The sequence below is a fragment of the Schistocerca piceifrons genome, chromosome 7 (assembly GCF_021461385.2).
Source record: "Schistocerca piceifrons isolate TAMUIC-IGC-003096 chromosome 7, iqSchPice1.1, whole genome shotgun sequence".
Classification (NCBI taxonomy): domain Eukaryota; kingdom Metazoa; phylum Arthropoda; class Insecta; order Orthoptera; family Acrididae; genus Schistocerca; species Schistocerca piceifrons.
Window position 1 is genome coordinate 172054937 of NC_060144.1, and position 15265 is coordinate 172070201.

The 15265-nt window shown below is 43.5% G+C and overlaps 1 protein-coding gene across 1 annotated transcript in view; it reads left to right on the forward strand.

Moving 5' to 3' along the window:
• LOC124805532 (O-acyltransferase like protein-like) overlaps positions 1-15265 on the forward strand; it is a 370573-nt gene that overhangs the window by 151452 nt on the left and 203856 nt on the right. The window contains exon 4 of the mRNA XM_047266101.1: positions 8812-9029. Within this exon, the coding sequence (XP_047122057.1) occupies positions 8812-9029 (218 nt within the window). The remainder of the gene's footprint in view (positions 1-8811; positions 9030-15265) is intronic.

The window sequence follows — 15265 nt, forward strand, 5'->3', positions numbered from 1 at the left end:
GCATTTGAAAATTACGTCGCTTGTCAAACGTTATTGTGTAATCGTAGCATACAACTGACTCTGCCGCTCAGTAATGCATTCGTATACAATTGCTCATTCTAACACCAAAAGACACTATTAACTGGCTAAAGGGGCTGATAATGATGAAGATGTTCGGTTTGTGGGGCGGTCATCTGCGCGGTCCTCAGCGCCCGTACAATGTCCCAATTTTTATAGACTCCATTTTACTATCACAATCTAGTCTAGGCACTTACACAAATGATGAAATGATGAGGACAACACAAATAGCCAGTCCCGGGCAGAGAAAATCCCCAACCCGGCCGGGAATCGAATCCGGGACCCCTTTGTCCGTTAACTTTTCACAATCCAGTCTAGCCACTCTCACTAATGATGATGATGACATGATGAGGACAATACAAACACCCAGTCCCCGGGCAGAGAAAATCCCCAACCTGGCCGAAAACCGAACCCGGGACCCCGTTATCGAGAGGCAGTAACGCTATCCCATAGACCACGAGCTGCGGACGGCTAATTGGGCGTTCAGTGCATTATCTAATGTCAGAAGGAACCAAAAGTGAGGAGTACTGAGTTTGCCAAGAAACTTTGTGTCGAGGTCCGGTGAACCGGCTAGTCTGTGGATGGTTTTTAGGTGGTTTTCCATCTGCCTCGGTGAATGCGGGCTGGTTCCCCTTATTCCGCCTCAGTTACACTATGTCGGCGATTGCTGCGCAAACAAGTCCTCCACGTACGCGTACACCACCATTACCCTACCACGCAAACATAGGGGTCACACTCTTGTGGTGTGGACGTTCCCTGGGGGGTCCACCGGAGGCCGAACCGCACAATAACCCTCGTTCGGTGTGGGGCAGCGGAGGGGTGACGTGGACTGCGGTAGTCGTCGTGGGGTTGTGGACCACTGCGGCTGCGGCGGGGACGGAGCCTCTCCGTCGTTTCTAGGTCCTCGGTTAACATACAATACATGCAATGCAATACTCAGAAGGAAAGATTTTTAATTTATTTCTTTGGTAGAGTTTCACTTTAGCGGTACGCATATGACAGCATGAGCACGTGAGGTGCTTCAAAACGCCGTGCATGAAAACAGCACTTTAAGTTGCTCATGCCTCGAGTTCTTTTTGGGAGAGAAAAAGTATAGTCAAGTGTTTGGGATAGCCTTTGGGGTAGGGGACATTTGTACATCCCACAGAAGGGTCGTCTTACTGTAACTATCCTGTAGCACAGGGTCAGTGTTTGAATATTTCACAAAACCTCCAGCTTAGACAATTGAGCAAATCGGTTGGTTCTTTCTACATGATGTTCAGTCTACTGTGTGCCTTAAGGGCCTTATCGTGGCACCGTTCAGTTCACACGCGAGTCTTCGGAAAACCGGAAAAAAGCTTTTTCACTAGACTGTCGCTGTCACTAGCGGACCAAAATACAGCCGAACGTTCCAAGACGGCCACGCACGGCTAATAGCTGAAATTTTTACGATATATTTCTGACACCCCGATCTCGTACAGTCTTGAAATTTTTCTTGATTTCTTTACCCATTTCCGAGATACAGAGATTCAAATTTACCCTACTTCTACAAGTAAATTCCAGTATGAAGTAAAATCAGTATAATAAATAACAACAGAAAACTGCTCAAGTTTTAACGGTATATTTTATGGGTATTCAGAAGAACCGTATCCCACGTTTCAAAAACCCAGTAACATGTATTCTGGGTACCAAAAAGCAGTAGCGGATAAGGAGACGGCTATGCAGGGAAAGTGGCTGTAATTTTTAAGATGTATTTCTAAGATCCCTATCTCGAATAACCTTTAAAATTCTCTTCATACATTATGTGATCAAAAGTATCAGAACACCCCAAACACATACGTTTTTCATATAAGGTGCACAGTGCTGCCAGGTACTCCATATAACTGACCTCAGTAGTCATTAGACATCGTGAGAGAGAAGAATGTGGCGCTCTGCGGAGCTCACGGACTTTCAACGTGGTCAGGTGATTGGGTGCCACTTGTGTCATACGTCTGTACGCGAGATTTCCAAATATCCGTAGGTCCACTGTTTCCGATGTAAACGTGAAGGGATACGTACAGCACAAAAGGGTATTGGCCGATCTCGTCTGTTGACTGAGACCATCAGCACTTGAAGAGGGTCGTAATGTGTAATAGGCAGACATCTATCCAGACCATCACACAGGAATGCCAAACTGCATCAGGATCCACTGCAAGTTCTATGACAGTTAGGCAGGAGGTGAGAATACTTGGATTTCATGGTGGAGCGGTTGCTCATTAGCCGCACATCAAGCCGGCAAATGCCAAATGACGCCTCGCTTGGTGTAAGGAGCGTAAACACTGGACGACTGAACAGTGGAAAAACGTTGTGTGGATTGACGAATCACGGTATACAATGTGGCGATCCAATGGCAGCGTGTGGGTATGGCGAAAGCCCAGTAAACGTACCAGCGTGTATAGTGCCAACAGTAAAATTCGGAGACGGTGGTCTTATCGTGTGGTGGTGTTTTTCATGGAAGGGGCTTGCACCCCTTGTTGTTTTGGTGGCACTATCACATTACAGGGCTACATTGATGTTTTAAGCTCCTTCTTGCTTCCCACTGTTGAAGAACAATTCGGGGATGGCGATTGCATCTTTCAACACAATCGAGCACCTGTTCATAATGCACGGCCTGTGGCGGAGTAGTTAGACGACAATAACATCCCTGTAATGGACTGGCCTACGCAGAGTCCTGAACTGAATCCTGTAGAACACGTTAGGGACGTTTCGGAACGCCGGCTTCGTGCCAGGTCTCACAGACGACATCGATATCCCTCCTCAGTGCAGCATTCCGTGAAGAATGTGCTGCCATTCCCCAAGAAACCTTCCAGCACCTGACTGAACGTATGCCTGCAAGAGTGGAAGGTGTGATCAAGAGAAAGGATAGGCCAACACCATATCTAATTTCAGCATAACTGATGGAGGGCGCCACGAGCTTGTAAGTCATTTTCAGCCAGGTGTCTGGATACTTTCGCTCACATATTGTATCTTTATCTGTTTCCGAGATACTGTGGATCAAAGTTACCCTACTTGTACACGTAAAATACGCATGTAAAATACGGTAGTTTTTTAAGTAAATTAGCGCCGATAAATATGATATAAATGACCTCCGTTATCGTCTGGAAACGCATATTGTAGTAATTAAGCACACGGAAAATTTGTTTGCACGTCTGAGATCTGAAATTGAATTTCACATAAGTAAACTATCTTAGTTTTGCTGGCCAATACATTTCCTATCATTTTCCTGACATGTCCTGCTGCAGTAGGGGAAATAAGGAAACCAGTGGAAAATGTTCCTATCGAATCAAAAAGAAATGCGAACATAGTCCCATTTATTCAAAGTACTGTGACTGAAACAGGGTACCAGCTGCCTCATGCTGTCTTCCTCAGCATATTTAAAAAATTTCCAAACAATTTGGTATACCATCATATTCACGCTTTTTTATGCTGAGAAAGAAAAAGACGGTGGCAAAGATAAATACTGGAAGGCAGTAGACAGTGGTTGTGGTGTATAAGGAACTAAGTACATATTGGCAGTGTGCGTGAAGGAGAGAGAGAGAGAGAGAGAGAGTTGCAGTGAAACATGCTTGAAAGTGACAGAACAGTGCTAGGAAAAGAGTGATGGCGATGGTGCGAGGAGGGTGGGAGGGGGACAGATAAAGTGGAAGTGAGTGCAAGCCAATGACAATGACAACTAGGAAGAGAGAGATAGTGACAGTGAGAAAAGACGGCAGCGGTAAGAAGGAGGGAATGGGATATTTGAAATAAGAGAGAGCAAGAGGGAGAAGGAGGGAATGGGATATTAGAAATAAGAGAGCGCAAGAGGGATACAGTGGCAGTTAGTGGGGACTGTAGTAGTAGGGCAGAATGAAGGGAATTGTGGTTGTGACTCAGTAAACAATGTCAGGGAGATGCAAAGAGAGAATGACAATGAGTTGGGCTGAATGAGTGAGTGAGAGAGGGCAAGTGGGAATGGATGTTACGAGCAGCTTACAGCGATGTGCTAGTGGGTGTGAGTGAGTTACAATTAAGGGAGCTTGTGGCAATCTGAGGTGATTTGTTAGGCAGTAAAATAGCATTCAAGATCATTTCATTTATTGCTCAGAATTCATTTTGTTGCCGTATCTTCTGCGACGGCTGGTGGCTATGCAATCTGGAGAGGAATCAGCTGAAACTAATAGCGGACTCAAGAGTGCCAATTGCGCTGAATCAACTGGGAGTGGAAGTCGATGGTGCACTGGCGCGGTGTTTTGCTGCCCGCTGACGAGGTAGGTACACCCCGTCTGTAGCCCTGCTTGAGACTGGCGGTGACAACGACGCGTACGTTTGATTCACATGCCGATTCGTGGAGTACTCATTCCCGATCACTGCCGGCATTGTCCTATAAGGTGGACCGTGATGCCGGATGCCGTGATGTCGTGTTGAATTCTGAAGATGGCCCGTCGGTACAATAAGCCGTAAAACTAGAGCGACGCTGCAGTTTTGGGCAGCTTCTTTCGTGGTCCGGGCCCTTGCCGGTAGACCCCTGGACTACCCATCAGTACTGTATGCTGCGCTTCATTATCAGTGGCTGCGAAAAGTTAATATCCTCGTAAGGCAGCAAGTGTAAGATCAATAATAGAGCAATCTCACACACAAGATGTAGCCATACCGTATCAGGGGGAGTGGGAACGACATGAACGCCACAGATCGTACTGATGGGTGTCATAGGGTATTTATGTCGTCGAGGAGAATCTCTTCTCTATGACGTCATTCGTAATCAGCAAATCGGTTCCGTTCTTCTCGAGTCGTCAGCGGTCTTCAGTTCCGCTACATCTGCTTAACGAGTATGTTACACTCTTTTTGCCTCTTACATAACGTTACGAGGCAGTTCTCTCTGCTCTCGTGTAATGACTTTCTGCAGGGCTCGCTACTCAAGAGTATCGAGGTTGGTGTCTTCCTGAATAAGTAACACTACTGAAATGTTTACGCTTCCCGACTGGTTGCTTGTTGATACTTCCACATGGCTAACGCCAGCTAATCAAACTTAGAAAATTTTATTCTCTCGTTTCCTTATTAATTTTTCATTCTTGCGAGGAAATCATGCAAACCGTTTAGAGCAATTATTTGCTATTCCTCTTTTCACTCTGTATGTTATCAAATTAGAAAATTTGTGGTTACCAAATTACATTTACCTTTTAAGGGATGGTGTATATACGTGAGCTATATATTTTCTGATGGAGCATATGAAATTGGAGTGATATCTTATTCACACCAGTCCCTACTTTTCGCTTGCATTTATGTACATAACTATAAACCTTTTGGAGTTGTTTCCTGCCCACTTATTAAGATCTTTCTGGAGGACCGAAATGTCCTCTGTAGGAATCAACATCAATTCGCAAACATAGATAGTGTGAAGGCCAGCTCGCTCTGTTCGTCCACGAGATTCAGTTGGCGCTGCGTACCTTGACATCTGGAAGTTTTTCAATACATTTCCGCCTAATGAACAAAGTATGTGTGTACGAAATATCAGACTGGCTTTGTGGTTGGAATAAAGAGTTCCTAGCACACAGAACAAAAAATATCATTCTTGACAGAGGGGCGTCCTTGAAGGAAATGTTATAGTACTATTGCTATTGTAATATGTAGCTTATAAAAATCTTGTCCGACCTATATGTGAGCATTGCTTGTCAGTCAGACTCCTACCAGATAGGACCTACACAGGGAAGAGAGAAGATGCAAAGTAGAGCAACGTAAGTTTCCTGAGGAATCCCGGAGGTATCACGCAGATTGTCCTCAAACTCCATTAGCAGATGCTACAATGAATGTATAATGTTTCTTCATACGTAATCTAAAGTGAATACTTGGCGTTCGGTCAGCGGCTCCTAAATTCAGTTGATTTATACGGTATTATAATCCCAGAATCAACTTCCGACATTAAAAAATAAAAAATATTCTTAGTCAGTTTATAATGAAAACGTGGCGAAAAACATCAAAATACACTGAATGAAAATTATGTTTAAAATTCATTAAATTGGTCGACGAAGAAAAACGAATTCCTGACGAAGAAATTGCGTGAAGTATCACATCTAAGAGGAAGATAAACGAAATATAAATAATTAATATTAGCATAAAAATGTAATGAAGTATTCTGATTGGTTCACAAAATATAAAATTAACTTAGGACAATACTCATGCCTTGCATATTAGTATAGCGGGTCTTCTGCCTCTGTTGCTATCGGGCGCGAAACCCAAATAGTAGACATTTTTGCGTAGCATCTCCCAACGACAGGAAAGCATTTTATATTATGTAAAGCGATGAGCGGTAGGTCGCGCTTTAGGCAAGGGGGGACGGAGCACTGTGCCGACGCCACGACCGAGTGTCAGCAAATGGTGCCGGAGAGTTCTTTTATATGTGGCCTTGAAGGGGACTGCCCCGCAAGAAGTATTTCTTAAAAAAATTATCTGACTGTTATTACTGATACATCAAAAAGTAAAATACATTGCAACTGTGCTACCATCAATTTGAGCACTATAGCATTCAGAATAAAGGCGCTAGAGAAATTCAGGAAACGAGCCGTTTCGACCGCGAGACGTTGGTTTCAGACGACTCGCTATTTACCGCTGCGCAAGCACTGCATAACACCTCGAATAAAAGACGAGTCTTCCTCCAAGAACAACTGCAGCCAACACTATTAACAGTATGTGCAGATAGCCGGTCTTAGAGCATAATCAGCCCGGCCGCGTATTTTTACCGTGTCGCAATCGGCGCGTATTTAGATTCTGCTGCGACCAGCCATATGCAGGTTTTAAGTCGAGGAGTGTACCAGAAGAACATTTGCTTTTTACATTTTTTTCTGAACAAAACTTTATTTGACATGCTCAAGTTACGCTGAACAGCCAAAGAAACTGGTACACCTGCCTAATATCGTGTACGGCCCCCACGAGCACACAGAAGTGCTGCAACGCGACATGGCATCGGCTCGACTAATGTCTGAAGTAGTGCTGGCGGGCACTGACACCATGAATCCAGCACGGCCGTCCATAAATCCGAAAGAGCTGCTCTTATGGACTGCACGTTGCAAGTCATCCCAGATATGCTCAATAATGTTCATGTCTGGGGAGTGTGGTGACCAGCAGAAATATTTCAACTCAGAAGTGTGTTCCTGGAGCCATTCTGTAGCAATTCTGGCCGTGTGGGTGTCGCATTGTCCTGCTGGAATTGCCCAAGTCCGTCGCAATGGACAATGGACATGAATGGATGCAGGTAATCATACAGGATTTTTACGCTCGTATCACCTGTCAGAGTCGTATGTAGATGGATCAGGGGTCCCATATCACTCTACCTGCACACGCCCAACACAATTTCAGAGCTTTCACCAGCTTCAACATTCCCATATTGACATGCAGGATCCTGGATTCATGAGGTTGTCTCCATACCCGTACACGACCATTCGCTCGCTACCATTTGAAACGAGACTCGTCCAACCAGGCAACATGTTTATTGTCATCAACAGTCCAATGTCGGTGTTGACGGGCCCAGGCGAGACGTAAAGCTTTGTGTCGTGCAGTCATCAGGGACACACGAGTGGGCCTTCGGCTCCGAAAGCCCGTATCGATGATGTTTCGCTGAATAGTTCGCACGCTGACACTTGTTGATGGCCCAGCATTGAATACTACAGCAATTTGCGGACGGGTTGTACTTCTGTCACGTTGAACGATTCTTTTCAGTCGTCGTTGGTACCGTTCATGCAGGATCTTTTACCGGCCGCAGCGATGTCGGAGATATGGTGTTTTACCGGATGCCTGATATTCCCGGCACACTCCTGAAATCGTCGTGCAATAAAATCCACACTTCATCGCTACCTCGGCGATGCAAGTGTGCATCGCTCGTGCGCCGACTATAACACCACGTTCAAAGCCACTAAACTTTGATAACCTGACATTGCAGCAGCAGTAACCCATCTTACAACTGTGTCCGTCACTTGTTACCTAATGTAGGTGTTGCCGACCGCAGCACTATATTCTGCCCGTTTACACATATTCATATTTGAATACGCATGCCTATACCTCTTTCTCTGGCGCTTCAGTGTAAATGCATATGTAGCTGCATTCACTGGGGCAAGATAAGTCGTAGGATACCTCCTAGCATTATGGCGGACCACATTTTTCCCAGCGTTGTGCGGCAACTCGGCGTGGCATGGATTCAACAGAAGTTCCCGGCAGCCGAACAACCAGAGGACAGTATCGCTGCCCTCGGTGGTTATGTGCAGGTTGTCGGCCACTGTTTTATCCGTTGTGAGAGACAGTGTCTAAAGTTCGGTATTCTCAGCGCGCTCTTGCCCCTGTGGATCTCGGAATTTTAAAATCCCTAACGATTTCCGAAATGGAATTTTCGATGCATCTAGCCCCATTCGGCGTTCAAATGCTTGCCGTGTGGCCATAATCGTGTCGGAAACCATTTAACATAAATCACCTGAGTACAAATTACAAGTCTGCCAATGCACTGCCATTTTATATCTTGTGTGTACGCGATACTACCGCCACCTGGACCCTGTCCATTCCACGTAAGCAGCCCACACCGTTGTGGACCCACCACCAGCTCGCACAGTACATTGTCGACAACCTGGGTCGATGCCTCCGTGACTTCTGCACGACATTCGAGCAGTGCCTCTCTTACCAACTGACTTCCGCCCTCTCAGTGCATTGTGTAATTCACCCGTGCTATGTGTTGTCCTCAGGCAGAAGGTGATCAGGCGCTGCGGTGTGCTTTTCCAGGGGCGCCAGCACCGCCTAGAGCGGCGCCGCGACGTCTTCCGGTGGGGCGTGTGTCTGCCGCCGTCGTGCGGGCCCGACGACGCCGCCTCCCTCGTTCGTGACGCAGCGGCTCTCGCGCTGCCCCCGGAGGCGGGCGCGCACGTCGCCGTCTCCAGCGACGCCTGCCACAGCAGCGGCGACCGCGACGGCCGCCGCCTCGCGCCGCACCCGCTCCTGCTGTGAGTGCCTCCTGTATCTGTTTCCTTCCGTGGACGCGCTTACCGTCTCACTTCGTAAAATTTTTTTAATTCATCACTGATCTGAATTTGGTAAGGCCCTTCACAAATTCTTCATCAGCGCCAACCTCTTTATCCCAGATAGCATTTGCAACGTATGTCGTCAAATTATATCTGGAATGTATTCCAATATGTCTTCCTCTACAGTTTCAACCCTCTACAGCTCCTTCTTGTACCTTGGAAGTTATTCCCTAATGTCTTAACAGATGTCCCATCATCCTGTATCTAATTCTTCTCAGTGCCTTTCCTATAAGTCTTGGAAATTGGAAATTTGTTGTAAGGTCTTATGGGACCAAACTGCTGAAGTCATCGGACCCTAAGCTTACGCACTAGTTAATCTACCTTACAGTAACTTACGCTAAGGACAACACACACACCCATGCCCGAGGGAGAACTCGAACCTCCGACGTGGACAGCCGCCTTATAACCATTTCTTCGCCATTTCTGCGCCGAACCTCTTCGTTCCTTACCTTATCTGTGTACCTAATATCCAACGTTCTTCTGTAGCACCTAATGTCAAATGCTTTGTTTCTCTTCTGTTCCGGTTTTCCCATTCATGTTTCACTACAATATATGCTGTGCTTCAAACGTACATTTTCAGAAATTTCTTCCTCAAATTAAGGCCTATGTCTGATACTAAAAGACTTCTTTTCCGTAGCAACACCTTTTATGCACGTGCTAGTGTACTAGTCGACTTTTGTAAGCAATTGTTGCTTCGTCCGTCATAGGTTGTTTTGCTTCTAAGGAAACAGAATTTCTTAACATCCCCTACTCCATGACCACCAATTTTTACTTTAGCTTTATCGCTATTCTCTTCTATGCCACTTCCCATTACTTTCGTATATCTTCGGTTTATTAATAATCAATATTCTGTACTCATTCGACTGTTCATTTCATACAATAGATTCTGGACTTCTTCTTTCCCTACAAAGATTATAGCAACGACATCAGGAATCCTTATCGTTCAAATACTTACTCCCTGAATTTTAATCCGATTCTTGAATCTTTGTTTTTATGTCCGTCATTGCTTCTTCTTATATACAGAACGAACAGTAGGGGCGAAAGACGGCATCCCTCTCTTACGTTCTTTTTAATCCGACCACTTCGTTCTTGGTGTTCCAGTCTTATTGTCCCCTCCTGGTTCTTATACATATAGTATATTACCTGTGGATCCTAATAGCTTATTCCTATTTTTCTCAGAACTGTGAACGTCTTGTACCAATTTATAATGTTGAACGCTTTTCCTAAGGAGGCAAATCGTATGATAGTGTCTTGATTTTTTTTTTCAGTCTTGCTTGCATTACCAGCTGAAACGTCAGAACTGTCTCTCTGGTGCCTTTACCTTTCCTAAACTCCAACTAATCGTCGTAGAACAGATTCTAAGTTTTCTTTTCCGTTCTTCTGTGTATTATTCTTGTCAGCAACTTGCATGCACGAGCTGTTCAGGTGTTTGTGGGATAGGTCTCGTACTTACCTGCTCTTGCTGTTTTCAGAATTGCGTTGTTGATATTTTTTTCGAAAGTGCAATGATATATCGCCGTCTCATACCTTCCGCACACTGACTTGAATAGTCGTTTGGTTGCCAACTCCCTAAGTGTTTTAGAAATCCCGATGGAATGGTATCCATCCCTTCTGCCTCATTTGAACTCAAATCATCAATATCTCTTTTAAATTCTGATTAATACTGGATTCCCTACGTCCTACATGTCAATTCCCGTTTATTTATCTGTCACGTCATCAGACAATTTCTCCTCCTCATAAAGGACTTCAATATACTCTTTCTACATCAACGTTTTACAGTTGAATTCTCGTTGCACTGTTGATGTTACTACCGCTGCTTTTCTTTTCATAGAAGGCTGTTTCGACCACTCTACATGCTTAATCATCCTTCTTAATATGATTTCTTTTTAGATTTTTTTGACACTTCCCGGTTAGCGCCTTGCCTTGACTTCTATGCAATTCCTATTTATCTCATGTCTAAGTGATATTTCTGTATTCCTGTCTATTCCTGAACACTTTTGATAATCCTCCTTTCGCTAATAAATCGACGTATTTCTCTTGTTACCCAACGTTTCTTTCGCAGTTACTTCCACTGTACCTGTATTTGTCTGCCCAATAATTGTGAGATCTGTCTTTAGAGACGGTCATTCCTCTTCAATTGAACTGCTTACTATGTTGTTCCTTAACGCAGTGTCCTCATCTTCGGCGAATTTCAAACGCGTCTGATGATTCCTCAGTACTTCAGTAGAAGAAAGGTGCCTAATATGAGACACAGTTTTGTAAATCCATTTGAAAGACCTAAACGTAAGTACAATTGTATTTTTACGATGGTAATAATATGTTGCATTATTTAATTTTATCATACAATTACCTTATTTGCATTAATAAACAATTTTTCAGAGTAGTTATTAAGTCTTCACAAACAAGGCATTTCGTAGAAATGAGATCAAGGTTTCCTAATATGAGACAGTAATAATTATTTTATTACAGGATAATGACATATGAATATACATTTTTTACGTATTCATTCATTTCTGTTATCCTTCACTCATTTCACACTATTTAGGTTTATATTTACGACATCCGGGGCAAACAAAATTGTCTTCTGTGCACCGCAATCTTCATGAGCCCAGCGATATCATTTCGTGCACTGTGCCCATGTCTCCCCGCGTTTGTCTTTAGAAAAGCGGCCAGTACAGAACAAACACGCTGCGTCATCGTCATCACTTCTATCTGAATCCCGTCGTCAAGATGGACATCGGATGCCGAGTCACTAGACGATTCTTCTGCTTTAGGTCTACGGTTTGAAGATTTTCCACTCTTCTCCCCAAATAACTTTCTGGCTGCTTCCTTAGCTTCAGCCTCTGATTTCTTCTGTTTAGATTCTTGCAATTGCTTCGGACAATGAGTTGAAGTTAGTAACGCAGCAGAGCACGAACGCGATGTTTGGCCTATTTGACTATATCCAGGTGGTTTTGCGATGTGTGGGAGAGGTCTGATGTCTGCCGGGCTGACAGCCTGACCATCGCCATCAGTAGTTTCATTTTCGTTTTTGGCATCTCTTTCTTGAAGAGCGTCAGCATGGCGATGAATTGAACATTCATGTTCCCTAATGATGTTTCTGTTCCATGGGATGAGACCTGTTTTTCTGAAGGCATTCACAGATGCTTCCACTATTGCTGCTCAGTTGTAAGCTGCCCCAAATAACCTGGCTGTTAATGACGGGGTGATAACACGACCTGGGTTACTTCTTAACCACATATATATCTCTTGGGCATTGTAGGCCCCAAAATCCGACGTCAAGTGGATGCATTTTATGCGTTGAGTGAAGTGGCAAACATACAATATGAACATTGTTTTCACGTGCTTTATCTTACACATCGAGATTCTTTGTGTGGGAATAATGCCCATCAAGAATCCAAATGACAGGGTCATTTGAAGATGGCTTTACATGACTCACAAAATGATCAAACCACTGAGTAAAAATGTGAGTTTGTATCCAGCCACTTGGATGACAAGCTGATATTGATCCTGCAGGTGCACCGTCCATCGATTCCTGCTTCATATTCTTCCTTGGGAAGACGATTAGTGATGGAACATAAGTGTCAGCTGCGCTCATACACGTTACAGCTGTGATGAGATTTCCCTTTTCTGCTGAAGTCAAGGCAGCAACTTGTCTCTTCCCTTTCATAGCAATAACCTTGCTGTGTTTGTGCTGCACAGACGTCGCCCCAGTTTCGTCAACACTAAAGGCTCGATGTGGGTTATGGTTGACTTTAGGTAGCACGGATTCGTAAATATAAAAAAATCTCCCCAAATTTTCTGGAGTGAAAGCTTTCACTCTTGCTGCTGCAAGATCCTGAGGAGTTCTCATTGATAAAATGGGATATCTCTTAAGGAAAGCTCGAAGTCATTTCTTTTCTGCTGAAGCCTTTTCTGAATTGAAGGGATTCTTCAGCCTATTCCTGGCAGCTAACTGGAAGGCCATGCTTCGTATGTCCTCACATTTAAGAGCATAAAATCGCTCTTCCATTGCAAGGTAGTATTTCACTGGTTCATCTTCCAGTTGAGATGAGTGAACAGGCCTTCTGCCAAGATTAACACCAACCAGCTTCTCGGGTGTACGAGTTTTATCCTTCACATACCTTTCCAAACTACGTTTTGGTACAGCAAAAACTTTAGAGGCTTTTTAAGTACCCCATCTCGCCATTTCTCACACATGTAATGGCACGAACCATGGTGTCTTTATCCCATGTTTTCCTTTTAGGTGACAATGCCATCAACAAAGAATAAATACAATAATCAGACATACTTCTTAAAGGACTTCAACTTCTATGATTTTATATGTTAGATTATTTTTTATACGTACTATGAACGGAGTACTGTGAATTTCGACGAATATTGATCAACTTCTGAGCAAACTACTGCCTTGAAAGAAAGTTCCAGAAAACATTCCAATTTCTGATCATAAGACTAGTCAAAGTAATCCCTGTTTATGATCATTTAATCGAATTAAAATAAACGCAGGTGCCAAAATTTTACTACAATAAATAATAAAATGTTGTTATCTCATGATAGTATTGCGTAAATTACATATAATAAATCGTGAGAGAATGAGTTCCCCCAATATGGGATAAGTATCGTAACATGCGACACTGTCGCGTATTTGGATCCCCAAACTATTGAATATTAGGAATTTCGCCATCTTACACAAAGAATCACGCACTTGCTAACAACGTTCGTTGAAAATGAGCCTAATTGTCAATAATTATAGGTAATACCGTCACAAATAACAACAATAAAAGAGTTCAGTAATATCCATTCACATTTAAGCTGAAATATTGTCTTAACACCGATCTCACTAAAACTCCTAACACAAGAAATTTTGTATCAACCTCTACGTAATGTGTCCGGCTCAACTATGGCGTCCTACTAGCTGTGTCATTGTCTGGCACGCAATAGACGCTTTTAAGAAACTCTCCACCAGAGTGTAACCCCTAACATGAACACAGTTGGGGTGTCTCATATTAGGGTACTATCGCATAATAGGCACCTTTCCTCTATCCCAATTTTTTCCCACTGGACGATATTCCACCATTATACAACAACGTAAATATCCCTTATCTCGAGCAGAGGTACTTGTCCAAGAGGATGGATGACAGATAAGAAACTGAAAGCCAATCATCGATTGCTACAATTTGCTAAATTCGCAATTAAAATTTTGAAACAAGTTTGACCCAGTTTTTCAGACGATTTTCAAATATGATTTCCTCATAATATAATCCTAGGCGTGAATTTTAATGACAATGTCTGTGCCTTAAAAGCACAACAGGAATTTCATTGAAAAGTTTGTGAAAGAAGCACACTAATAAATCTTAACCAGGCATAATGCGATATCACTGTATAGACGTGTAATAAGGCTCGTCATATAGAGGAAATTGTTGCATTTACCATTTATATTATATAAAAGTAAACTCTCACGTCGACTTGCCTGATAGCTATAAACATTACGAAACACAGCAGAAAAGTGCTTGGTGATGGGAAGCATGAGCATTTATTACTGATGAAAAAGTATTAAACGGGAGTAAGAGTTATTAGGTAGACCAGTAATGGTGCAAACATATATAAGCACGTTGTTGTATGGTCAAAGGAAACCTTTTAATACAGTGGAAAGATGAATGCAGATTGTGGTAGAAAAACATTCTAAAAGTATTCGTTGCAGGCAAGGTGAACAGTGGGCGTTGATAAATCATCAGATCGCACATTATCTCCTTTTTAATCGACCTTCATCTCTTTAGACTAGAACTCTTTTCTTGCAATGAACTATGGCTCTTGTGACTCAAGAAGGAAATATTTTCAGTGGTTCCGGGAGGGAAGGTTTCCCGAAGCATTACAGTGACGTAAATATAAGCTACCCAGTCCCCTGGCGGTTAAAACCAAGAGACACCATACGGCCAATAAAGAGCGATAAGGCGGCATCTGGCGCCATTTCCAGTGAGCAGTAACCACTTATTGCTGAAAGATACGAGGCCCAAGTTGGTCTCGCCTCCCACCATATAGTGAACGCAGTAGCCTAAGAGCCATAGAATCGTATTGGCTTAATATATCAGTTTGCAGGCAGCTGCTGCACTGATTCGTCACACCATCCTCCAAGATATCCTCGCCAAAACAAGTTCAAC